Source organism: Aquarana catesbeiana, linkage group LG04, assembly GCF_042186555.1.
Source record: "Aquarana catesbeiana isolate 2022-GZ linkage group LG04, ASM4218655v1, whole genome shotgun sequence".
Classification (NCBI taxonomy): Eukaryota; Metazoa; Chordata; class Amphibia; order Anura; family Ranidae; genus Aquarana; species Aquarana catesbeiana.
The window spans coordinates 639,459,804-639,487,394 of NC_133327.1; the positions used below are offsets into that span (position 1 = coordinate 639,459,804).

General features: G+C 42.6%; 1 protein-coding gene across 1 annotated transcript in view; it reads right to left on the reverse strand.

Annotated features, from left to right (window-relative positions):
* RPS6KC1 (ribosomal protein S6 kinase C1) overlaps positions 1 to 27,591 on the reverse strand; it is a 238,383-nt gene that overhangs the window by 26,270 nt on the left and 184,522 nt on the right. Inside the window, exon 14 of the mRNA XM_073628393.1 lies at positions 4,569 to 4,651. Coding sequence (XP_073484494.1) covers positions 4,569 to 4,651 — 83 coding nt within the window. The remainder of the gene's footprint in view (positions 1 to 4,568; positions 4,652 to 27,591) is intronic.

The window sequence follows — 27,591 nt, forward strand, 5'->3', positions numbered from 1 at the left end:
AGGCACAGATCGAAGCAGTAATCCCCATGTATAAAATGACATATATAAACCGTGGCTGTCCGTGGAAATTTGAAAAAGTTTGGACTCCGTGGATGGCCTCGTAGAGACACATCCAGTTCACTACGTTCATTGCCCCAATAGGGAAGGGTTTTGGAGGGTGGACGGTACTTGTAGAGAATGGTACTATTAACCCTACGTATTGCTTGTGGGTTTTGCATATTATTTTCCATATCCTCACATAGGTACTCTACGTATGTAATGTATTGTACTCTGTTGAATGGTATTCTGTAACTCTGATTGTCTATTACAATAATAAAGCACCACTGTTTTTGTTAAAAAAAAAAAAAAAAAAACAGAACCCCTGGATTTTTACTTGCACAACTAAGGACTCCTGTAGGACAGTCTAAATAAGTACCTAATCCAGTTACCATATCATGCACTAGTCTCCAGAAAAAAAAGGAGCCTTTGACGGAATCTGGTCACGTCCATATATGGTCAGTGACAACATCTGGGAGACCCCACCCCTTGGGGTGGGAACTGAAAGGTGTCCTTTGTGAACGTTGGTTCAGACGTGTCTGCGTTTTTTTTTTGCAGACGTCGTTCATAGTGATTGGTGTGAATCTGCATAGCTGGACGACAGGAACAACGGTGGATTTACCCAAGGTTAGTGGTGTCACAGAGTGGGAATGATTACCCAATAATCCCCTGCAATGGTAAAAAAGGAACTTGCATTGTATCTACCCAGGGAAAGGAAACCCATATTCTCCTGTCCTCCATGGAGTGAACCCCACTGCACACTCTGCTCTTAGGGAACTGGTTAGTGGACCATTGAATCCCTTATCTTCACTATATTCACTGATATATCAGGAAAGTAAAATACTATGGGTTCTTGGTAGAGTGGGTTTATCATTATTCGCTAATTTTCACTCTACAACACTTATATTCAATAGCAGCAGATTTGTTTAAAGGCTTTATAATGCCACCACACATACAGTGGGGACGGAAAGTATTCAGACCCCCTTAAATTTTTCACTCTATGTTACATTGCAGCCATTTGCTACAATCATTTAAGTTCATTTTTTTCCCTCATTAATGTACACACAGCACCCTATATTGACAGAAAAACACAGAATTGATGACATTTTTATAGATTTATTAAAAAAGAAAAACTGAAATATCACATGGTCCTAAGTATTCAGACCCTTTGCTCAGTATTTAGTAGAAGCACCCTTTTGATCTAATGCAGCCATGAGTCTTGTTGGGAAAGATGCAATAAGTTTTTCACACCTGGATTTGGGGATCCTCTGCTATTCCTCCTTGCAGATCCTCTCCAGTTCTGTTAGGGTGGATGGTAAACTTTGGTGGACAGCCATTTTTAGGTCTCTCCAGAGATGCTCAGTTGGGTTTAAGTCAGGGCTCTGGCTGGGCCATTCAAGAACAGTCACAGAGTTGTTGTGAAGCCACTCCTTTGTTATTTTAGCTGTGTGCTTAGGGTCATTGTCTTGTTGGAAGGTAAACCTTTGGCCCAGTCTGAGTCCTGAGCACTCTGGAGAAGGTTTTCGTCCAGGATATCCCTGTAGTTGGCCGCATTCATCTTTCCCTCAATTGCAACCAGTCGTCCTGTCCCTGCAGCTGAAAAACACCCCCACAGCATGATGCTGCCACCACCATGCTTCACTGTTGGGACTGTATTGGACAGGTGATGAGCAGGGCCTGGTTTTCTCCACACATACCGCTTAGAATTAAGGCCAAAAAGTTCTATCTTGGTCTCATTAGACCAGAGAATCTTATTTCTCACCATCTTGGAGTCCTTCAGGTGTTTTTTTAGCAAACTCCATGCGGGCTTTCATGTGTCTAGCAAAGAGGAGAGGATTCCGTCGGGCCACTCTGCCATAAAACCCTGACTGGTGGAGGGCTGCTGTGATGGTTGACTTTGTACAACTTTCTTCCATCTCCCGAATGCATTTTTGAAGCTCAGCCACAGTGATCTTTTGGTTCTTAACCTCTCTCACCAAGGCTCATCTCCCCCAATAGCTCAGTTTGGCCGGACGGCCAGCTCTGGGAAGGGTACTGGTCTTCCCAAACGTCTTCCATTTAAGGATTATTGAGGCCACTGTGCTCTTAGGAACCTTAAGTGCAGCAGAATTTTTTTGTAACCTTGGCCAGATGTGTGCCTTGCCACAATTCTGTCTCTGAGCTCTTCAGGCAGTTCCTTTTGACCTCATGATTCTCATTTGCTCTGACATGCACTGTGAGCTGTAAGGTCTTATATAGACAGGTGTGTGGCTTTCCTAATCAAGTCCAATCAGTATAATCAAACACAGCTGGACTCAAATGAAGGTTTAGAACCTTCTCAAGGATGATCAGAAGAAATGGACAGCACCTGAGTTAAATATATGAGTGTCACAGCAAAGGGTCTGAATACTTAGGACCATGTGATATTTCAGTTTTTCTTTTTTAATAAATCTGCAAAAATGTCAACAATTCTGTGTTTTTCTGTCAATATGGGATGCTGTGTGTACATTAATGAGGAAAAAAAAAAAGAACTTAAATGATTTTAGCTGCAATATAACAAAGAGTGAAAAATGTAAGGGGGTCTGAATACTTTCCGTCTCCACTGTAAATACAGATGCACTTCAGTGAGGATATTTTCCTATATATTGTCCTATATATATGTAGACATTTCAATTCCATTAAAGAAAAGGACAAAAATTCCTACAAAAATAGAAATATGAAGCTGTAAGCATCATAAATCTGATAACCTTAACTTTCAACTTCCGTCCCTATATGTTAGAGGTAACCCAGGAATAGCAAGGAACCTGCTTGTACAGCTGAAATCTGAAAAGTCTAACGTAAGACACTTCCTATGCATTATCCTAACTGCTTTCCAAGCACTATTATTTAACCGTGTGTTGTTGGGCTACTGTCATAATCAGCTGCCATTATACTGAAGATCGGATAAAGGTGACCTAACTTTAAAGAAAGGTCGAATTTCCTTGAGTAGGCAGGAGTTACAGTAGGACTACAAAAGCATCCATAAACATGCTAGAGGTAAATGTAGGTGCCATGGCACTCCAGTTCCAGGTCTTGTGGCACAGCTCTGATGTCAAAGGAGTCTTCAGTTACAGAGTGGAGACTTCAGCCAGTCATAGACGGTTCGAATCTTGGTCGGTTCGGCAGGAGGAATCTGTCAAGATTCAAACCATGTATGGGCAGGCTGAATGTTCCCAAGTTGATCGATTAATCAACTTGGGTCCAACCAGCCTGACGGATTTTGCATGCAATTATTGCTAGCCGCTAGCAATAATGACTCTGCTGGGAAAACTGTCTCTGGAATCAAGCAATATTCTTTCCTGCAAACCGTGGTTACAGGAAAGAAAATCGCTCCGTCTATGGCCAGCCTTAGCTGACCTCAAAGCCAACAATGTAGAGCTAAAAGAAGCAGGGCATCACAGGATGTGCTTGGTACTGGTGATAGCAGTGCAGGGTCTAGGTCTTTTAGCACCCTTGCTAATAAGGGCTAATGCTAGGTACACATGGGCCAAAAATGTCCCAGTTCCTGCTGAATCAGCCGACAATCGGTCAATGTGTACAGCTGTCTCACAGGTCTTGGTCAAAGGGACATATGCTGGAAAACCAGCATCCATCCAGCACTTGCCCCGGCGCTTGAATGAAAAAAAAAAGCAGTGTGTGCCAGGCTTAAGTGTGCCTCCCCCCCCTCCATCGAGCTATGAACATAGGTTGCAGGTCCTAATCTTATTGCGCCCCCTGCGGCTGAAGCACCCAAGACAGCCAACTCTTCTACCTACTACCAGGGTGATGGGTAAGGAACGTTTTAGGGATCTTCATACCCTTACCTGCTTCCCTATTTCCTGCCTTAATCAATTAAACCTTGCTTTGGGGTCCCTTCATTCTTCTACGAGCATTAGCAAAAACATATTAAAATGATCTAAAACTGACCTTTTTTTCCTATTAGAATTTTGGTGAGGGGTTAGCACCTCTGCCAGATTTTTATTGCTATAGTGCATTTTCAATGGGCTGTTAAAGCACCTCAATGGCAGAAAAACCACAACTGCAGCATTTTCAGCAATGAAGCCCACCACAATGATTGGAATAAAGGCTCATGCACAATGGACATTCTGCAAACTCTCCTGGAAGCCTTACCTCCTGGCAGCAGTATTTTTGCAGTAAAAAAACCCGATGCTTGTAAAAGTGTGTAATGCGTTTAGGCGGATTTAAACGTGTCAAACACCTGGCTATGGAAAAGAATGAACACTCTTGCGTTAACGCACGTTTACAAGTGTGAAGTGTTTTTTCTGCCTCTAAACACCTCTAAAAATCTATGTGTGCATGGACACATAGGCCAACATGCAGGGGTGTTTAGAGGCAGGAAAATAAATGCCTGACACTCCTAGGAGCAGCTTACAAAATGTCCTGTGTGCATGAGGCCTAACAGTGAAGGAGTAGGGGATCGGTCCCTCCAGGAGAGGGATCAGTTATGGGTAGGGGGTGAGTTACCTGAAGAGAGGGACCAGCTTTAACTAAATTACAGATTTTAAGAAACATACCTTCCTTGTGAGCAGTTCAAAGAGAAGGGCACCTAGGCTCCACCAGTCACATGCTTCAGTCTCCTCAACTATGCTTCCAACCTCTGGGGACAAAAACAGCATCATTAGTATCAGAAACAAACTTGAGTCACTAGGAGTTCACCTTGCATTAGTTTAGAATATTCAGCTTATACTGTAGTAATCAGACGGCTGCTGTTTGCTGTGGGTTACTGCTCATTGGTTCCTGCCTTATTAATATAGAGGACAACTCCAGACAAACAGCTTGAAACACAGAGGAAACAGTTTGAAAATGTTTTGCCATCACCTACCCCTGTGATTTATCCATCCTTGCTGTGCTATACAGTGTCACACCATAACAAGGGTGACAACATCATTCAGAGCCTGAGAATCTGCCACTGCACTGTGTCCTGTGTATTCTTTTAACTAGTAATAAACTTCATCACAATAGTCACTCCCGCCCTGAAAATTTATATAAGTATTGTCTCTAAGTTGACCAATCTACCTTCCTTTCCTGCTCATTAACTTACTAAAAGTACAGGGGCTGCCATTATTGCATACTTCTGAAATTGCTTAGTGTCCGGCTGTGTCAATATTTTTCGAGTTACACACCAGGAACCAGCACACTGTATATTAGTGTCAGAATTCTTTATACTTGTTCTAGATCAGTGACTCAGGAAGCATTGAAGTTAATACATTATGGTTAGGGTAACATCAACTTACGGTTTAAACCAGCTGAATAGATTTTAGATGATTCAAAACAAAAAAGGTATGCAAAGTCGTACCATTTACTTATTTTATTCTTTATGTCCCCATGAGGATGTCCCTCACATAGACGAAACGCGAGGGTGGGGCTAGTGGCCTATGATGTCATCACACCTGCTGGTGTACCTCAGCGTGGTGTTTTTGAGCTTTTATTACCATGAGATGCTTGTGAGTATATTTGCATGTAAATAAATTGATGTTTTAGCAATATTACCCTATGGCCCTTTGTATTTTCTCCTGAATCTTTTGTGTGGAAAACTTTCCGGACAGCCAACGGAGGACGTGGAGGTTGTTAACATACCCTGGAGTTATTCACATTTGGTGTATCCTGAGAGATTGATCTCTTTTAATCTGGAGATCATGGTCATCCGTTAAGGGAATTCACGTATCTATCTTCAAGGTGGTTTGGGACTTAAACATGTAGAACTTTGGTGTTTTATTTTTACAGGCTCCTACACTGACCCCATAGTTGAGCCCTAAATATTCCTTTGGGAGTGGACTTTTATTTTTGCACATGATTGTTTATACTGGCCCCCCAGTGGATCCCTGAACATTCCTTAGGAATGGACTTTCATTTCTTTTTTTTGTCTCAATCATTTTTATTTCACATATGCCAGTAAATTTATAGTAGTATAAAGCAGTCACCAGATCGTCCCACGCAGGGGCTATGTCTGGCAATATAAAAAAAAAGAAAGAAAGACATAAAATCAATCATTCATATTATATAGTAGTGCAAAAACATAGTATAAAGTATATGGTTTATGCAAACCTATTCTTGTGTTCCTACCCTTCTTCCATACAAAATCATATCTCTATTACTAAATCATTACTCCTTTTCCTTTCGCTTTATTCCAACCCTCCCCTCCTCCCCTCCCTACACCACCCCCCCTCCGTCACAACAAACCATTGGTATTACCTTTGATGTTCCTTACACCACCTATACAGTTACCGCTAACTTCCCTCCTATCCAATGTTCTTAATTATTTAATTATATTGTCGTTGATTTTGGGGACCAACTTCCTGTCCCTCTCTCTTCTCCCCCCCCTGCATACTTACTCTCGCTTTCCTTCCCCTCGGATGTCTCAATCTCCTTCTTCCTCTCTACATCACCCCCTCCCAGTCTCTACATCTGGAGCCTCTCTACTATCAATTGATGTGGGGCCAGATCCACATCCCCCAACCATGAATGCCATATCTTATTGAATTTACTCCGATCACTTCTGCGGCCGTAGGCCAATCGTTCTCTGGGGAGAAACGAATTGACATAGGCAATCCATTGCTTCACTGTAGGTACCGTTGGGGCCATCCAGTACTTTGCAATAAGTTTCCTGGCGAGGTACAACAGTCTAGATAACATGATGTACTTTCCTCCTGGGTACATCTTTACATTTATAGCTCCAAGCAAGTATACAGTCGGGTTTAGGGGGATGGGGACCCGCGCCAACCTTGAAATATGCTGGGAGACCTCGTCCCAGTATCTATGCAGCTTTGGGCACCTCCAGATTAGATGAATAAAGTCTCCTCTATGTACCTTGCACTTGGGGCAAAGTGGGGAATCTCCTCGTCCCCACTTATAGAGCTGTACTGATGTCCTATAGGCCCTATGAAGGATAAATAATTGTGACAGTCTTTGGGTTGCGGAGAGTGACACCACCGGAATAGCTTCAAGCACCATTTCCCATTGTTTTTCATCTATCTCTCCTATATCCTCTACCCATTTGTTTCGACTCTTTAACAGTGTATGATCCTTAACTGACCTCAGCAACTCCTTGTATATTTTTGATATTAACCCTTTCCTTGTGTCTGCCAAAAAGATCTCATTCAAAAGTGAAACTGCTGGTACTGTCTGAGAATGTGTTATTTGTTGTGCCTGTAGCGCGTGGCGCAGTTGGAGGTACTGATAAAAGCCCCTCGAGTTCAAATGAAATTCCCTACATAATTGTTCATATGTCTTCAACACCTCTCCCTCGTATAATTGTGAGAAAAACTGAATCCCCTTTTCTTTCCAGTGTATGAACCCCTGTAGTCCCTGGATCTCGGAGTATCTTCTGTTGTGCCAGATCGGCGTGAATGGGAGCACGCCTGTTATTTTTAGCGTTTTCCGAACCTCACCCCATACCTTTTTAAAGAGCGTATTTATTGGTTCTACCCCCTTCATACCTGGCAAGTCCATTTCCAGATGAGAGGCCGCTTCTAGCGTGGGTTCCGTCATAATCACCAGTTGGTATGTGGGGTCCTCATTTCCCTTTCGGCCCCATCCTGCCATTTGTTGTAACTGTGATGCCAGGAAATATAGCTTAGAGTTGGGTATTGCGAGCCCTCCTCTATCCTTTTCGTATTGCAGTGTTTCCAAACTAATTCTGGGTGCCTTTTTTTTCCATATCAATTCCCTCATTAGTGTATCAATTTGCTTAAACCATTTTTTTGGTATCCATATCGGTGAATTGTGGAAGACATAAAGTTGCTGTGGTGCCCACACCATTTTTATTAGGTTTGCTCGTCCTATAACTGATAGGGGGAGCCTGCACCAGCTGTTACTTTTTTGTTTCTGTCTAGAGAGCAGTGGTTCCAGGTTCAACCGAAGATACTCGGCCGGGTTCGGAGACACCATCACTCCCAGATACTTAAAGCTATCAACTATTGTTATTTGTTCCGCTCCCACAGGGAGTCGGTCCCTCTGCTGGTCTATAGGCATTAGCGTTGATTTTGACCAGTTAATGTCAAAGCCTGAGAAACTGCCGTATTCTCTCACTATCTCCATCACTGCCCGCAGAGATGAAGTCATATCGCCCAAATATATAAGTGCGTCATCTGCGTATAAAGATATTTTTTCTTCTCTCTTATGTCTACGGAACCCCACCACCTCCGTGGAATTCCGGATCTTTATAGCTAAAGGTTCTATCGCCAGAGCGAACAGTAGTGGAGACAGTGGGCAACCCTGTCTCGTCCCCCTATGCAGTTCAAATGGAGGCGAAAGTTCACTATTGATGCGTATTCTGGCTCTGGGTTTAAAGTAAAGAGTCTCTACCCAAGCTACAAACCTACTTCCCAACCCGAATCTTTTCAGTGTTTCCATGAGGTAGGGCCACTCCACACTATCAAACGCTTTTGAGGCGTCCAGCGACAGAATGGCTCTACTCCCCGGGTTGTCCACTGGCATCTGAAGATTCATGTAGAGTCTCCTTATATTATCCGATGTAGAGCGGGTAGGTATAAAACCAGACTGATCACGATGGACCAGTTTACCAATCACTCGAGATAACCTTTTGGCCAGAACACATGCGAACAATTTAACATCCGCATTTAGTAGCGAGATTGGACGATATGAATCCAATAGAAGTTTATCTTTCCCCGGCTTTAAAATTACTGTTATTATTGCCTCACGCATGCTATCCGGAAGATAACCCGTTTCCTCAGCCTCCCTTATGGCCTGCAGTAATGATGGTAAGAGGTCCTCTCTATAATGGGAGTATACCTCTGCAGGAATCCCATCTGGGCCTGGTGATTTATGGTGACCTGTCCCCTCCAGTGCTTCTCTTAATTCCGCTGATGTGATTGGGCAGTTCAACAGTTCCCTGTCCGCCTCCGATAATTGCGGGAGCGGACAGGTCTGCAAAAACTGCGTCAACTTAGACGGATCATATCTTGTTTTGCTGGAGTACAAGTCCCCGTAAAACTGCTGAAAGCTGCTTAAGATGTCTGAGCTAAGGGTCTGCCTCTCCCCGGATTTAGCCCTCACAGCCAGGATAGTACTAGGATCTCTTTGCTCTCTGGCTATAAGGGCTAGAAGGCGGCCAGTGTTTTCCCCCTCTTCAAAGTAACTTTGTTGCTGAAAGTATCTACTCTTCTCTGCTGCTGATAACCAAGCCGAGTTATATATTGCTTGTACCTCCCTCCAGGATTCTTGATTAGATTTTGATGGGTCTCTTATTAAAACCCGTTCCCTTTCTTTCAGTTCTTCCTGTACCTTGTTCTCCCATTCCCTGGAACGTGTTTTAATACCCGCAATTTCTTTAATAAGACATCCCCTCAAGAATGCCTTAAGTGTATCCCATACTACCATAGCGCTTGCGGACCCCCTATTGAATTGCAGGAACTCCCGGAGCGCCTCTCTTGTATTATCTACTTGCGAAAACAAAGATAACCAGTAGGGGTTCACCTTCCATAATGGTCGCCCCAGCTTTCCAGTGGTGCCCAACCGTACTCAGAATGGGGAATGGTCGGATAATAAGCGTGGCTCATACGCTGAATCCTCTACTAGCTGCAGGAGTGCCTCATTCCCTAAGCCCAGGTCAATACGGGAGAGGCTATCATGTGTTGCAGAGTAACATGAATAGCATCTATCCTCTTCGTGCCTCTCTCTCCATACATCCCGGAGTCCTATTTCCGTAAGTAGGGCTGCAAAAGCAGTCCTGCCAGTTGTCTGTCTCGTAATTCTAGGTGTCAGAGACATTCTATCCTGGGAATTATCTAAAATGTTATTGTAGTCACCTAGTGCTAGCACCGGGACATCCGGGTGTGAGGCTATAAATTGTGATAGACATCCAAGAGGAACTGATGAGAATGGTGGGGGTATGTATATTGATGCGATAATACACATTAGTCCGTTAATTTTACATAGCAAAAAAACAAATTTTCCTTCCTTGTCCACCCTCTGTTCTATGCATTCAAAGGAGACATCCGAGGAGACCCCTATACTAACTCCTCTTGAGTGAGAAGTGTACATGGAGTGGAACAGAGTCGGGTATCTCCTTGAGCGCAATAGGTGGACAGAGTCGGGACACAAATGTGTTTCTTGTAGACAGATTATCTGAGGTTTCATTTTATCAAAATATCTAAACATTGCCCTTCTCTTGTCTCTATCCCTCAACCCTCTCACATTCCATGACATTAAGAGTAAACCCTTTCTTTTCCCTTTTTCCTTACCCGTATAGGAGATCATACCATTTCAAATAATTATAAAGCAAAAGACAAGAACATGAGCAAGGAATGAAAGTGCAGTTGTCCCTCAGAGTTTTACCTACCCCTTGGGTCCCCTCAGTGAGTGGTGCATAACCGTCAACCTTCCTCCTAATCCCATTACCATCCGTGATATAACGTGAGAGGTATTTGTGTATGAGTTTATATTTGTGATGTTTTTCATTGTTTAATTGAGTTGTGCCTTTCCCATCCGCCCCTCCCCAACCTCCCCCACCCCCCTCCCCACTCCGCCCCCCCTCCCATCCCCTACCCTCCTGTCTCCCCCACCCCCTCTCCCACCCGCCACCCACCTTCCCTCCCTGCCCAACTGGGCCTACCCTAGGGGCTATGTTCCTGACCTCCCACTTACTCTCATTCCCCAAACTGCACTGGCATACCTTGCCGGTGCCATACATTACAATACCCCCTTACCCCAGGGGTCCCTATCCCACCCCCTCCCCCCCTCCCTGACCAAATTGGTGCTATTCATGTGTTCTAATTTTTTATACTTATAAATAAAACAGTTTATCGTGGCAGCTCAGTGTATTCTAAAAAGTGAATATCCAACTTTTACTAATTTATAGTCCTATTCCTTCAACCTTATTGGTGCTGTTCATGTGTTTTAATTTTTTGTGTTTGTATGAGAAATAATCTGTCGTGTCAACTCAGTGAATTTAGTAAGTGTATTCTAACGTTTACTACTTTATATTCTGTCCCTATATCACTTTCTCATTTCTACTTATTATTTATTATTTACTTATTTCTTTAATGTGTTACTTGTTGTTTCACCCTCCCCTCTTCTCTCCCCCCTCCCTAGTACCTCAAAGGGACAACGTAAAAAAAAAAAAACAAAAAAAACCGGGAGACCCAAGAGAGCAAACAACCCCTATCTATTTAGTCTCTAGTCTCTCTTCTCCTTCATTCCGTGTTGTACTCTCTGTATTCTCCAGCCATTCTTCCACGTTTCGAGGAGAATCAAAGAGAAATGTCCCATTCCTTGTGGTTATTCTCATACGGGCAGGGTACAGTAATGCATAGTCCATCTTTTTTTGCTGTAGAACACGTTTAATCGGCATGTATGCCGCCCTAAGCTTTTGCAGGTCCGGGGAGAAGTCTTGATATAGTGAAATTCGCACCCCCCTGTAAAAGATTTCTCTCATTTCTCTCGCTTTCCGCAGCAAAGATACTTTGTCTCTAAAATTAAACATTTTCATAATTATAGGTCTTGGGTACTCCTTGCCCTGTCGAGGTTTGAAAGGGATTCGATGTGCGCGTTCAATGCCAAAGAAAAGAGAAAAAGATGAAGCCCCGAATGTCTCCTTGATCCATCCCTCCAGAAATTCAATAGGGTCAGGGCCCTCGCTCCGTTCAGGCATGCCTATTACTCTTATGTTGTTTCTTGGGTTTCTGTTTTCTAGTTCGTCTATTTTAGCGGATTGATTTTCTATGCGTTTCTTCATGTCAGTCATATCTTGTTTAAGCGGAGATAGTATGTCTTCCACGGTACTTAATCTCTCCTCTAGGGCTGTTGTTCTTCCCTCCGTTTCTTTCAGTCTACCACCCATCGCTATCAGTTCTTCTCTTATGCTTTTTAACTGAACATCCAGACCAGAAATTGATTCCTTACATGCAGTAATCGCATACAGGAGATCCCTCATTGATGGCTCTTCCGCTCCTCCACCATGGCCTCTCTCCATACCGGCCTCAGTTGTATTTGAAAGCCTTTTAAGTTCTGTGTCATCGCTTGAAGAGTCAAGTTCTCCCGCCCCGTGGCCTTTTGTGGGTGGTACTGCGAGTGGACTTGTTGCGGCCGATATTGGCCCGCTACTTTGGCTTTGACTTTTCCTCCTCGCCAGGGAACTCGTTAGAGTTAATTGTTGGGATTTTACTGGTGATAGGGATGTCCTAGTAAAACGCTCTAACTTTGTTGCAGCCGCTGCTGCAGCTACTGCTGCGACTTTCGCTTGGTTTATCTGATTTCTTGCGGAGCGTGTAACCTGGCCCCCTGCTTGGTGCGGCTGATTTTGTAACTGATGCTGGTTTAACTTCTCCTCTGTTGCACGCTTCCCAGCCATACTATTATGCCATGGGGGAGGGGGAAAAAAAAAAAAAAAAAAAAGGGGGGTGGGAGGAGGAGGGGAAAAAAAAAAGGAGAAAAAAACGCTTTTCCTTTAGCAGTTTTGAGATATGAAGTTGTTACAGTCCCAGACTACTGGTTTTGCAAAAAAAAAAAAAAAAAAAAAAAAAAAAAAAGAGCGGTATCACAAAAAATAGCACTCTGTACACCTCTGCCAGCGCAGCGTCGGCTCAATAACTCTTGGGGCAGTGAACAGATACTTGAGCAACACCGTTGAGCAACGCCGTTTCAACAGCAAATGTTATAGTAAGCAGCTTACATCCGCAGTTCCACTGGCTCTATTAATATTATAATAAAGAAAGGAACCTCATACACTAGCTCATATACCAGCTCCCCGTCCGTCTCCCACTCTGGATTGGGGTTGCTATTTTCCTCTGTTTCAGGTGCTGCTTCAATCGAATAAATAGAATCAATAAATAATAAGGCAACAAAGTTCTATTTCACCTTGCAAACTCAATTAGGTTTCTTCAAGAGCCAGTCAATCAATCAAGGGCCAACTCAAAAGCCAACTCTTTAACCAGGAACCAGGGATAAAAGTCATCAGCCACAAACATAGTGTATGAAAAAAAAATAGGAAAGTTTTCACCTATGTCTGGGATCTGAGGTCTTCAGGGCAAATCTCCAGTTTCACGGCGTTGCGTTGTTAATTCTCTTGGCTTACTTTGCACACTGCCCTGCTGCTGTTGCTGTATTCAGCCAGATTTGATTGCTACTGGCAACTCGGGGGGGACCTCTCATGCCGCCCCTATGGCTCCGTCTTCCTGGCTCTCCACCGCCACACTCACTAACACCGCCGCTGCTGGAGCTGCTGTGGCCGCTACCGAAGCGTCTCCTCATTTGGCCGCTGTCACGCTGGAGGGGTCTCTCACACCCCGCCTCAGCTCCATCCACCACGTCTGCGTCGGCAGCGCGCTATAGTTTAGCCGGAATCCGCTGCTTACACTGCCGCTTACACTGCTGCATACACCGGCAGTCTCCTCAGCCCGTAGCTTAGCTGGTCAGATCGGAGGGAGAGGAGATCTCACACTCCCTCTCACTCCCACATCCGGTCACGCCCCTCCTTCACTTTAATTTGAGGGACTTTCATTTCTATTACAGTATTATTTGATTTATATTGTATATGGTTTAATCTTTTCACTTTATTGGTGATTTTATTCATTGATGTTGATATTGTTTATATCATTTGATTTCATTGTAGTATTATGGTTAGAGGTTTTGATCACTCTTTTTATCACTTTTTTTCTAAAGCAGCCACAGCCTGAATAGAAAAGTCTGCCACCTGTCAATATGCTTCAGAGAAGGATGCCTGTTTTGAAGTAGTGATCTCTCTGCAGAGGTCCACATGCCCTCTACTGAGTCAGGGCCAGATATCTGAAATCGTCAGAAAGTATGAGCTTTGCGGATTGTAGAGCTATAAGTATGAGTACGGATGTGCAGAGAGACTGCTGCTTCTACACAGATAGCAAGGGTCATTCTCTGCAGCTGCTGGTAGGGGACAGGCTTTTCTACACAGGCTGTAGTTGCTTTAGAAAGATATCAAACTAAGTCATTGAACACCTTATTTCTGATACCTAGAATGTATTTAGCTTGTTTAAACAAACTTTGGTTGGCTTAAATTATCCCCTTACCTGAGTGCTTGTGTGTTTTACCTTGTTCAACATGGAAGAGTTGTCAAAGTTGCATGTGAGGTACCATATTTTTTTTTAGGAAGAGGAGACATGAGAGGAGCAGACTTAAAGCCCCAGCCCATCTCAAGAGCAGCATAGCATTTAGACAAGGATTTAAAGCCTGTGCAATCCATCTTACCCCCTTGGGATAGGTCAGTGGGAATGTCCGATACAGACTTATTCTCTTCTTCGCCATTTTAATGTGCTCTGCTTACAAATCTATGGGTATTCCTCATAAAACAGTTAACAGCCTTTAGTGTTTAAGAATTCTTAGTAGCTGGTAGGAATGTCTCTTGCCATTAACTAATGTGTCATTTAGACCAGTGCTTAGGCAGATCGTGTCACTTGTGGGTCACCTTAGCACAGAACAACATGACATTTGTACTGACAGTAAGAGACACATTCTCCTGGTAGGAATTGCCCCTCGCACACACTGCCTCCTATACACCAGATGTCTCTGTAATGATAATGTAACATCTTCCTTTTCTTTAGATTTCAGATGCTCTTTTGACATGGCTTTCATTTTTTAAAGTCACTTTTCATCATGGTCTTAAGCTAGCAAAGGGATGTCATATAAAGAATTATTAGTTGAAAAGCCATCCTGTTCTGCTTGCTGTGTTGTTGCTCTAAGTCAGGGATCTCCAAACTACGGCCCTCCAGCTGTTGCGGAACTACACGTCCCATGAGGCATTGTAAAACTCTGACATTCACAGACATGACTAGGCATGATGGGAATTGTAGTTCCTGAACAACTGGAGGGTCATAGTTTGGAGACCCCTGCTCTAAGTAATCTGAACAATGCAGGTAGTAATACGCATTGTCATATACCACTGTGCAAGTGGCATTACGGAGAAACCACTGGGTAACTTTGGTGGGAAAATACAAACACATCTAGGTAAAAACAACTTGTCAAAAGCCTGATGAATATCTAGGGGACTAATAGACATTAGGAGTATTGATCGTAGAGCCCGACTGGCAAAATTCTACCGGCAGCTGAGGAAATCACATTGGATTGTTGAAAGGTGGCAGACACACTGGTATTCCTAGGTGGAGCAGAAGCGGAAGCTTTTGGGTAGTGTGTGCCTAGGATCCATCCAGTATATGTTTGTGGAATAGTAAAGATACTAGCAAGCAAAAGGGGTACCTACAGTTAAAGGGTAGTAGTTTATTTTTTTTAACCTGATAGATACCCTTTAACACCCAATGATAGATTATTATTATTCCTTATTTGGACAATTTTCTTAAAGCCAATCACTAGGCAAAGTTCCCCTTGTCCAGTGATGTGTACTAGAATGCACCCCTCTCATACTAGAGAACTGCTGAACCCTTCATTAGTACCGTGCTCTGCTGATTTGGAAAGCCCACCCTTACGCCCTCTGTTCAGGACGCCATGTCAAACTTGATCTTAATGAAAGCACCCCCTCATACTCCAATGGTTCTGATACCACCTCACATGCCACACAGTGATTATCATGTGGTGGATTGTTCAAGAATGGAGTACAATAAGCTTGGATAGTTCAAACCCCAATGTATTGTTTTTTTGCCATTTTGTTTTTCTCTTCTTTGTAATATGCATTGTGCAGTATGGAGTCATTAACAATCAATCCTGTGCTGCAGCAGGCCTCTGCGTTCTTCAAAGGACCCCACATCTAGAGAACTAGAAATGTCTCCATCACTCAGTGAGTGATATGGACACCCAAAAAGGGACCCTCCTTCATGGCAGGAAATCATAGAAAAGACTCTGGACCCAAAGTGTCAGGTGACCCTGTATTTGAGTTTTTAACTTACCAATTAGTTAAAGCGGAACTAAACCCCTCAAATCTTTTGTTTTAGCCAAGGAAGCTGCCATCTTGTCCTCCGTTTGATCTTCAACTGCCATGATGTGGCATATGTGATCAGCTATGACATCAGCCAGTTACATTCCTGGCACATGCAGGGAATGTAACTTTTTTGAAACTGTTAAATCGATGGATTTAGTTCCACTTTAAGAGAGGTGGGGGTGAAAATGAGTGCCCAGGATTCAGCTTTAAAGAAAACACATAGAAAGAAATGTACAAAAACTGGAGCAGAAAGAATCTGGTGCATGGTAACCAATCAGCTGCTAGTTTCAGCTTGTTCAGCTAGGCTTTAAATATGAAAGCTAGTAACTGACTGGTTGCCATGAACAGCTGCTTCAGATTCTGTCTGATCCAGTCTTCGTAAATTCCCCTCATAGTCTTTTTAATTATATTATATAATTATAAATTATATAATTATATAAAATTCAGCCTGAAATCGGACCTGAAACGTTGAACAGGGACGCACCAGACCCCTGCTGTGAGCTGCTCTGTGCTGCGTTGTGAACCCAGTCTTGGTCAGCAAATCAACCCTGCCACTTGTGGCTAATCTACAGAACACAAAGGCACAGAGGGAGAGATTGCTGAACTAATATCGCTTGTTTAGTACAGCAATCTCTGGGGTTGAAAAAAAATATTGTGTGTACCAGGCTTAAAGCAGCCCATAGAGGAAACAGCCACAGACACAATGTGGATGGGGGAATCCTCCCCACTGAGCTATTGTATTCCGACTGCTGGGAGACTTCCCCACCGTCAGCCTCTGATCAGTGTTGCAGGCTATGGCACATTTAACACAAGGTGAACCCCATTAAGATCAGCAGGGGATCTGTTTGCTGAGCCCCTGCTGATCGGAGCAAAGCAGGCGGGTGACAAGTTCATGTCTACTTAGTTTATATGGAGTGGACACGCACAGAGCCAGCTCTGCTCTATGGGCGGCCAGGTGTAAATGGACTCCGCTTTCCATCTACACCCAACTACCTCTGATCGTAACCCCTTCAGTTTGTTTTTAGCGAACCGAATCGGGAGTAGGCATGTGTACACAGACACAAGTCCGTTTACACCCACCGATCCACAGGGGTGAATAGACCGTCCAATCAGGTCCTCCTAAAAAACTGGCAGGCGGACCTGATTGGAATGGTCGTGTGAAAGAAGCCTTAAAAGAGAAGTTCACTTTTTCATAAAAAATAATAAATGCACTTTTTTTTCAGGTTTAAAAAAAAAAATTGCATTTATTATTTTTTTGACACCTGGAAAGCATTGCACCAGCAGATAATTCTGTGTTGCCATACAGGGAAACAGATACACTGACAGGAAGTATCAATGAACTACCGCAGCGCCATGGTAGTTCATTGAGAACTACAAGCCGACAGCCGCAAAGGTCATTGGTACTTGTAGTTCATTCACACACAGCTGTGTGAGTGAATGATGCGGCTGTGTGGGCGGAGCCATGGACGGCCACGCTGACTTCAAACAATGACGGCTAGTATGGGGAACTTCTCCCCGTTCTGCTGTCACGGGGAGGGGGGGGGGATTAGGCAGCGGCTGTAGTATTGGGAACATGTTACATGCTTCATCTAAAAAACAAGTGGAACATGTAACATGTTCCCAAAGGTGACCTTATCCTTTAGGCTGGGTTCACACATATGTGAATTGGATGTGGGTTTCCCCACATTGTTCCCCAGATTGTGACTGGCTCTCAATGGAACCGGTTCACACAACCTCAGTGCCCATACAGGGATTGAAATTCTTCTAGTCCTTACTGAACCAGCCTATTTTCAATCCATGTATGCCAGGCTTTAGGAGGTGACTTTAGGCAAGACCTGGACATGCAGACTATAATATATATATATATACATACACACACACACACATATACATATATATATATATATATATATATATATATATATCCGTATTTATCGGCGTATAACACGCACATTCATTTTAAGAGGGAAGTTTCAGGAAAAAAACTTAAATTTTAAATAAGGAATGCCCATCTGCAGCCTCACAAGTGCCATCAATGCAGCCTCATCAGTCCACATCAATGCAGCCTCACCATTGCCATCAATGCAGCAGCCTCACCATTGCCATCAATGCAGCCTGATCGATGCCCATCTGCAGCCTAGATGGGACAGGGAGGGGGGCGGGATGAGCACCGACAGATTACATACAGTGAGAACCTCCTATGATAGACAGAACAGTGGTCCAATGTTGTCCCAGGAGACGGGACTTCCTATTACAGAGGCTGCCAAGTAAACAGGAGATTCTCACTGTATTTAATCTGACGGCGCTCGTCCCGCCCCCCTCCCTGTCCCCTCCGAGGCAGCTAAAATGTAAGTATTGGCGTATAACACGCACACGCTATTTGCACCCAATTTTCATGGTGAAAAAGTGAGTGTTATACGCCAATAAATACAGTGTATATATATATATATATATATATAGATATATACTGTCAAAAGTATCGTGACACCTGCCTTTACACGCACATGAACTTTAATGGCATCCCAGTCTTAGTCCGTAGGGTTCAATATTGAGTTGGCCCACACTTTGCAGCTATAACAGCTTCAACTCTTCTGGGAAGGCTGTCCACAAGGTTTAGGAGTGTGTCTATGGGAATGTTTGACCATTCTTCCAGATGTGCATTTGTGAGGTCAGGCACTGATATTGGATGAGAAGGCCTGGCTCGCAGTCTCCACTCTAATTCATCCCAAAGTTGTTCTATCGGGTTGAGGTCAGGACTTTGTGCAGGCCAGTCAAGTTTCTCCACCCCAAACTCACTCATCCGTGTCTTTATGGACCTTGCTTTGTGCACTGGTCCAAATCATTTGGTGGAGGGGGGATTATGGTGTGGGGTTGTTTTTCCGGGGTTTGGTCTTGGCCCCTTAGTACCAGTGAAGGGAACTCTTAAGGCGTCAGCATAACAAGACATTTTGGATAATTTCATGCTCCCAACTTTGTGGGAACAGTTTTTGGTATGGCCCTTCCTGTTCCAACATGACTGCGCACCAGTGCACAAACAAGGTCTATAAAAACATGGATGAGCCAGTTTGGGGTGGAGGAACTTGACTGGCCTGCACAGAGTTCTAACCTCAACCCAATAGAACACCTTTGGAATGAATTAGAGCAGAGACTGCAAGACAGACCTTCTTGTCCAACATCAGTGCCTGACCTCACAAATGCACTTCTGGAAGAATGGTCAAACATTCCCATAGACACACTCCTAAACCTTGTGGACAGCCTTCCCAGAAGAGTTGAAGCAGTTATAGTTGCAAAGGGTGGGCCAACTCAATACTGAACCCTACGAACTAAGACTGGGATGCCATTAAAGTTCATGTGCATGTAAAGGTAGGCATCACAATACTTTTAGTAATATAGTACATTTTAAATATACATACATACATATACACATACACACACAGTGAATGATATATAATAATACAACAGACACAGAATAACAAAAATATAGGAGATAAACTGTAAAGTTATATAATACATTTCTGTTAATACACTATGCTTGCCTTTCAAGCGATAATGTGGTTGCCAGTGTAATTCCCCTTTACAAGACGTCATGTTTTGTACTTATGGAAAATGTTCACTTATTAATAGAGAGGGGTCAGATCCTGGCCCTCCCCGCTGCCCTGGAACACACATAACTTTCTGAGCACTGCGGGAATTTTTACTTTGCACACTGCAAATACCAAGGCATGGGACCAGCAGATAAAAGATATATTGCAATAATTAGTCAGGAGGAGGGCAGGTGGATGGTGTTTTGGAGCCGAATGAGAGATAAAAGGTCCCAGGGGGTAGACGGGAGCAAAGGACTGTTTGAACAGAAGTGAATCATTTTCATCCTAACCAACTGATAAACTTAACTGCTCAGACCCCCTAAATACATCAAACCCAAACCCTTCATTTATTTACAAAACACTTCGCCTGTCAAGCGGTTTGACTATAACAAAAGCCATGTCACATTACCATGCCACTGTTTGTGCCCCTTTTTTTTTTTTTTGGGTTGTATTTAAACAGTAAAGCAATATTGCTGGCAAAAATACAAAGCTATCCTTTCAAGCGGTGTCACCGATTTTGTGGACAGTGAATGATTCATAAGTGCACCTTTCCCTTAGGAAAAAAAAAACCAAAACTGCAAGTTATCCGAGGCTGGGCAGAGCGATCTCGGTTTGGATATTCATCAAAGTGACTATGAGGCAGGGCTTTAAAGTGTTGGGAAAAAGTGTTCGGTCAAACGAGCGACTTTAGAAATTCAGGTGTAATGCACCAGAGAAAAGCCCAGGGCTTCAAGCCCTTTGTATAGGAAGGGATGGAAAGGATAAACGTCTAGTGATAGCTGCGATGTCTGTAGCTCTTATTAGAAAGTTAAACTTCGTTTATTGACGAGGAATGACAAGAGGGAGAAAAGTTAGGAGCAGAGTGCCACCTGCTGGGCTTCTCTGGGAGACGCCTGGCAGCATTCATGATGGCTTCTTAAAGGGGACTTGTCAAGAGAGCTCTTATTTGTGACAGCCAGTGTCAGACTCCTAGATGGAGCTATGGTAATAAAGAAAATAAAAAAAAAAAGTTACACTTATTGAAAAAAAAAAAAAAACATGATAAAACAAAATAAATACCTTTAAGGCTAGGTTCACACTGCTGCGAATTCTATTGCGAATTTTGGCTGTTGCGATCGCTCAAATTCGCAAGTCATTTAAATTACATAGATTAACATTAGTGCCGTTCACATCAATACGTTGCGAATATAACCTGCGGGAAAAAAAGGTCCTGTGCGAGTTTGATCCATGAACAATGCGAATTCAGCTCCATAGACTGAAAAATTTGCAGTAGAATCGCAAGAACACATATGGAATTCGCAATGCAAATTCGGAACGCAATCGGAACAAAATTGCTAAATTCGCACTGCAGCAGTGTGAACCTAGCCTTAAAGCTCAACAAAAACTAACATACAAGCAGTTACAATGTATGTACGTTTGTAAGGGCCTATTACAGAATACATATTGGACACACACACACACGGTACAACATTTTTTTGCTCAACATTTAGGGCTCATGCACACAGGACGTTTTAAAAATGGCGTTACAGCAGCACTAAAAACACAGGCTTTTAGCTGCGTTTTTATATTAGCGTTATTGCGCATTTTCCCACTTTTTTTTTGGCCTTAGCGTTTTTTCATTAAAAACACTCTTTAAAATTTAAAAATGACTGAAAACTTCACAACGTTGCTAAACGCGGCTTGGCGTTTTTACAGCTAATTTTTACTGGTCCTGGAAGCAAAGGCTGTCATTTTTTTCTACTGCCCCTAAACGCTTATGCCTCCAAACGCCTCTGATAGTTTATGTGTGCATGGACACATAGGCTAACATGGAAGGGCTTTTAGAGGCAGTTATAAAAAAAATATCAAACGCCCCTAACAGTAGCTGTAAAAATGTCCTGTGTGCATGAGCCCTGAGAATCAAAGTGAAGAGCTACAAAGATTTTACAAAAATAAAATTGTCCCCTCTTTACAATTTCAGGGTATATTAGTTTAGCAAATGCTTGTAGTTTTGAATCTTGATGCATCTGATAATTAATAAGCTTGGCAACCTTTATATTTAAAAAAATAATGAGATTATAGTTTGTATGTTTGCATTAAAAAAATAGCTTTTTTTAAAAACTATAAATATATATTTCAAAATTATAATTTTTAATAATTATTTTCGCACCGTGCAACATACAAAACGGGGACTACCATCATTTTTTCTATAGGTCCTCTGCTTTCAGAAAATACATTGTTGTATTGTATCGTATTGTGGTACATTTTCAGGTCTCTGATGTGCAAAATATTGTAATGTGAATAACTGAAAAATTAATCAGGCAGCAAAAATTGGTTAGGCAACTAAAGCAAAAAAAAAAGGTCAGGCAGCATGTTTGACGGTTTTCTTCAAAAGGAATATTGGCTGGCACGCCCCTTTCTCCGTTCACGCATTGTTAAATATGTTTCAGCTGTATTAGTTGTATATTACTGGAGTACACCACATTTATAAAGAGATGTACACAGACTCGGAGCACAAAAACTGGGCATCACTATGACAGATGCAAATGTCCTCCTTTTGGTAGGCCTGTTCACCTTTGTCTACCAAAAATATGGCACTTTTGTTTAAAATTGTATTAAATATCTCATTTGCTGATGTTCAGATTAGCTTTTAAGTTCTTTATAGTGTGGGAAAGGATGCCTGGCATATAGGTTCCTAAATCTGGCAAACAAGGAAATGGTGTTTAAATGTCAGTATGCCAGTTCCTTATACATATGGCCCAGATCCTGACACATTATCTGTAAAACATCCCAGCCACTCAAAGAGGATTTCCAGGAATGCAAAACTTTCTCTGATTGGACAAGGTGGAGAGCGAGGCGTCACCGCTCCAACTCTCCACCCTATTCAGTCACAAAACACTTTGCATTCATAAAAAAAAAAAAAAAAAGGTAAAGCCGCCTCTGAATGGCGCCCATGTCGAGCAACCAACCTTCTGTGTTCAAAATGCAGCATGGCAACCACTCACCACAGGACCCAAAAGTAAGTGGAGATCACTGGAGTAGAAGGATTTATTTCAATAATTTCCAGCTTCCAGGGGCATTGGTCAGGTATGGTATTATATATATATATATATATATATATATATATATATATATATATATACACACATACATACATTGATCCAAGCAGGCCCATTGTAACCATGCATAAAATGTCTATACCTGGAACTCTTCTTTAACCCCCTCCGGCCTGTCGTATAGACAAATGGGGGCACACAGCACAGCGATGGCAGGCGCGCTATGTCCCTGGGACACGGCGCGACCCTGAACTTGGTAAAGAGCCCCAGCTTTTTACCCATGTGATCAGCTGTGTCCAATCAGAGCTGATCACATGTAAACAAGGAGATGCCGTTTATCATCTCTTCTCGTCTCACACTGACAAAATGAGAGGAGAGCTGATCAGCAGCATCTCCTCCCAAGGGAGACCTGTACAGGTAATCAATGTCCTGATTACAGTGCAGCCCCAAGAGTGCCCAGTAGTGATGCCACTCTGTGCCCATCTGTAATACCAACCAGTACCCATCAGTGATGTCAGTCTGTGCCCATTAGTGATGCCAATTTGTGCCCATCAGTGAGACCAATCTGTGCCCATCATTGATGCCAATCAGTGCTGCCTTTCAGTGTCCATCGGGGCCCCCTATCATTGTCCATCAATGCCGCCTATCCATGCCACCTATCATTGCCCATCAGTGCCGCCTACCAAGTGCCCATCAGTGTCACTTATCAGTACTCATCAGTGCTGCATATCAGTGCCGCCTATCAGTGCTGCACATTAGTGCCTCCTCATCAGTACCCTGAATCGCTTATGGGTGTATGTACCTTTTTTTGGGAAGGAGGAAAAGCAGTGGTTCTATGAGTGTGTATGTCTATATTATGGTAATCCTGTACATTACCCTGTAAATGCTGGTTACGAGATGTTGGGCTCTGCGTAGCCTTTTTGCCATTGGTCATGATGTAATGTCAATGGCTGTTTTTCTTTTTTTTATATGACCAAAAAAACTCTTAAACGCCTATTAAAAAAATAAATTACATTCTGTGTGGTCCAGATATTGAACCTGGCTATAGACAGAACTTCTGAAGTGCGAAGAGGCAAACATAGTATAGGATTGGATGGTTAGCCCTGCGACTTATTGTGTCCCAGTGACAAAAAAACTGATAAACTGGTGGTGCCTCATATCAGCTTTAATGCATAAGGTAGTGGTAAGTAACAGTTTAACACTGCTAAAATGGCAGTTTTTTTGTTTTGTTTTTTTTTTGTTTTTTTAGATATTTTTTTAGATAGAAACACTTTTCGTTAGATAGTAAAAACCAATGGCTTGGTTCATATCTGACAGGTCTAAAATTTGAGCATATCCAGTTGGGTAGAAAGGATATTTCCAACTTCCTACAAGCATAAGATTGACATGGATAAACAAGTAATTACCATGGTTTACTTCTAGCAGATCGCTGCTTTGGTTAGAAGAGTTTTTTCCACCTCTCAAAGCAATACATTTGACCAGAGGTAGAGTATTTGGCACCCTGATCACAATAAGATTCCTTGTTACAGTAATCTGGTGCTCTGGGAACACAATTGTACCTCCTATTGGAATAAGAGGACCAGGCATTTCTATCCCACCCAATGTAATTCTCTGTTACTAGAAGTAATGTCCTGGCATTAATAATGTTCTCTTCTCCACTCACTCTACTGTCCTTCAGTTTACTGATCACTACTGTAGCTCAATGAACTCGCAGAACTGGATTTATAGCCAGTTAAACTTTGAACTAACAACCTCCATTTTCATTGTCTGACCTCCACTTTCCTCTTACAGCAGGTGTGGGACGTGTCTAAATATGATTTAGAAACATTGCTCTTTTTAATCAGTATTTGGTAACGGACCCAGTCTGACACCCTCCCTATAATACAATATAATACAAGTCTGTATGAGGACACTTGTGATAAGGGGTGTGGCTGTTACTCAGCTCTGCCAGCAGAGAGCACTGGACTATGAGAGCAGGAGTCAACATTTTTCACTTAGAGAAAAGGGAATTTCAAGGCATTTCCAAGAAAAAAAAAATACAGTAAAACCTCGGATTGCGAGGTTTACGTGGTAACATGGTTTACAAGTGTTTTGCAATACGAGCTGTTTTTTTTTTTTTCTTAAATCATGACTCGGTTTGCGAGCATTGTCTTGCAAGACGAGCGGGATTCAAGCCTTTGGGGGTGTGCAGTACCGCATATGGCCAGAGGTGGGGGGGCGCCGGTGACACTCAGATGCTCGGAAAGTGTCTCCGAGCTTCTCTGAGTGTTTCTGAGTGTCTGCGGCGCCCCCCACCTCTGGCCACATGCGGTACTGCATACACTAGCAGTGACACTGTTACAAATTATGAGTTTCCACTGATTCCTATGGGGAAACTCACTTTGATATACAAGTGCTTTGGATTACAAGCATTCTTCTGGAACGGATTGTGCTTGTAATCCAAGGTACTACTGTAGTTACAAATCACAACATGTGGTGCTATAGAACTATAAAGAGATTACAAGGCATGAGCCTTTCCTGACTTTAAAGGTCAGTTATAATTTTTTTTGACAGTTTTATTTTTGTTTTTTTAATTTTCAATTTTTAATTGTTGGCAACTAGCAGAGTAATCTGTTCTTACAAGTGTCAAAGGGTACTAAGAAAGTGTGTGTACAACCAACCAGCCTACTCTAAATTTACTAAATGTCTTTACAACATATGAGGTTATGTTCAACTGATTTTACTTTGCTTTAAACCTGTGTTCACCTTAAAGGGGAGCTCCACTCAAAAGGGGTTTTGACAGGTACCCGCTCCCACTTCTGGCTAAGTTTGGCTGAGTTCACATGCGCGGTAGGGAATCAGCTGTGAAGCCACAAGGCTTCACTGCCGCTTTCCCTTAGCGGAGCTGGCAGCAGCGGCAGCACCCGATAAAGCGATTGAAAAAACATTTGTAGCTGCTGACTTTTCATTTTTTTCTGAAGGAGGCTGGAGCTCCTTTTTAAGCAACTACATGCATATTGACATCTTTTAGAGATTCCTGCCAAAACCAACACCTAAGCTCTACAATGCCATTATAGGCTTATGTCCCTGAAGTCACTTTTATTAGATTATATTGTTTTATTAGAAGATTAAGCTTTAGGGGTGTCAGAATGATCTACAAAGTATGTGAACAAATGAGCATGTGCCTTAAAAAAGTGGAATTTCACTCTCCTTATCAACACTGACTATTTTTAATAATTATGTTGCTAACATTAGTAAATAGATAGGAAAGGATATCATAGTTTACTTTTTTTTTTTTTTTACACATTTCTTTAGTTACTTCCTGGTGTCTTGCCTAGGCAAATTATATCACACATCCCAGGAGTCTTCAGAAGGAGAGGAGGGGTTTTCTCAACTAAGCACACTCTCCTGCATTCATGCATGAACTAAGGGCAGATGAATTCCAAGAAGTAAATGCTATGAATCATTTGCCCTTACTCCAGGTAGCGACAGCCAGAAATGCTGGAGGGAGTTTCAATGTAATTTCTCAACAAAATAAAGCATGGAGCCTTGGGTGGATGGGGGACTTTGCTTTGAATATCAAAAATGAATTCAATAGTGTTTTTGGCTCTCAGATGCAGTGAAGATCCACTTTAAGTTCTTGCTTTTTGTTTGTACTTAAAGAGGAAGTAAACCCTGGTGGGTTTTACTTCCTCTTTATTTCCCTGCAATGGTAAAGCATATAGGGCTACTATGCATCGCATAATAGCCCATTATGTGTCACTTACCTGAAACCGAAGCCTGTGATGTCTCCGTTGTCCCCACTAGCAGGAAGCGCCCATCTTCGCCCCTCTTCCTTCCAGGGTCGCGAACTCCGGCTCTGTGATTGGCTGGAGTCACGTGACGTCACTCCCGCGCATGTGCGCGGGAGCCGCCAGTCACGGCATGATCCCTATTAGAAACGGCACCATGTGCTCTTTCTAAAGGGTGCATGCGCCATAGTCATCAGCGCTCGGCTTTATAGTAAATATCTCCTAAACCGTGGAGGTTTAGAAGATATTTCAAGCACCTACAGGTAAGCCTTAATATAGGCTTATCTGTAGGTAAAAGTGGTTGTACAGGGTGTACAACCACTTTAAGGTTTAGATACTATGAACCGACACAGAGATAACACTATGGGGGATTTTTATACATGCTATGTGCTTTCCATTGGACAAAGCAATGTTACTCCACACCATGGCCTGAATTTTTACACTGCATTAAAAAAAAAATGTGCCTGCAGTGTTTACATGGAGCCGTCTCTGCATAATGCTCCAGGGATTGATTCTCTGTGATTGGAGGAGAGTCCCAAAGCAAGAAGAGCACAATGCGCATTTTTTCTGTTTGTTTTCTGGAGCAGCAGTATGACCCTTTGATATTGAAATAACCTACTAACCTAATTTCACAAACTGCTGCAAAGACATCCAGAGTTTTTGTTTCAAGGTCTTTGTTGAAGGGAAGGAAGAGCATTAGGTAGAGCTGTTGATTTGCTGACTCCCAAATGTTCGTTCCCCAAACACCTCAAGCAGAGACCACAAGACCAGTATGTAAGCCAAGGAAATATTTCTGATGTCTCAACAATGCTCTGTGCAATTATAACCTATGGGGTCAGTCCAACTAAAATGTGAACTCCAAAAGTGACTTTACTGAAGTACAAGTTGCAATGCCTCTAGTAGCAAGCTGCTTTACAGATTACCATTATTAAAAGTGGGTTAGTGTGCACAGCCTGTGCAAGTCCAAGACCACAGCAATAAGACACTGAGAACATACATTGGAATCTCTCTGCTGCAAACAGACTTTGGAGTATTATATCAAATGCCTAACAGTGTATCCAAAATCTAAAAGAAGTCAGAAATAATCAGCAATTGTTATTTATTTTTGTGTTCTCTTGACGTTCTCGCTAATCAGTGATACCAAGTAAAAGCATTCTATGAATTCTGCATACCAAATTTAGGCACTCATTTTATCCTAAGCTGATTTCTATGTAGTCACCTGTAGAATAAGCACACACAGATACATTGAAGGTGAAATGGGGGGGAAGTGGCATTGGACTTTCTAAGCT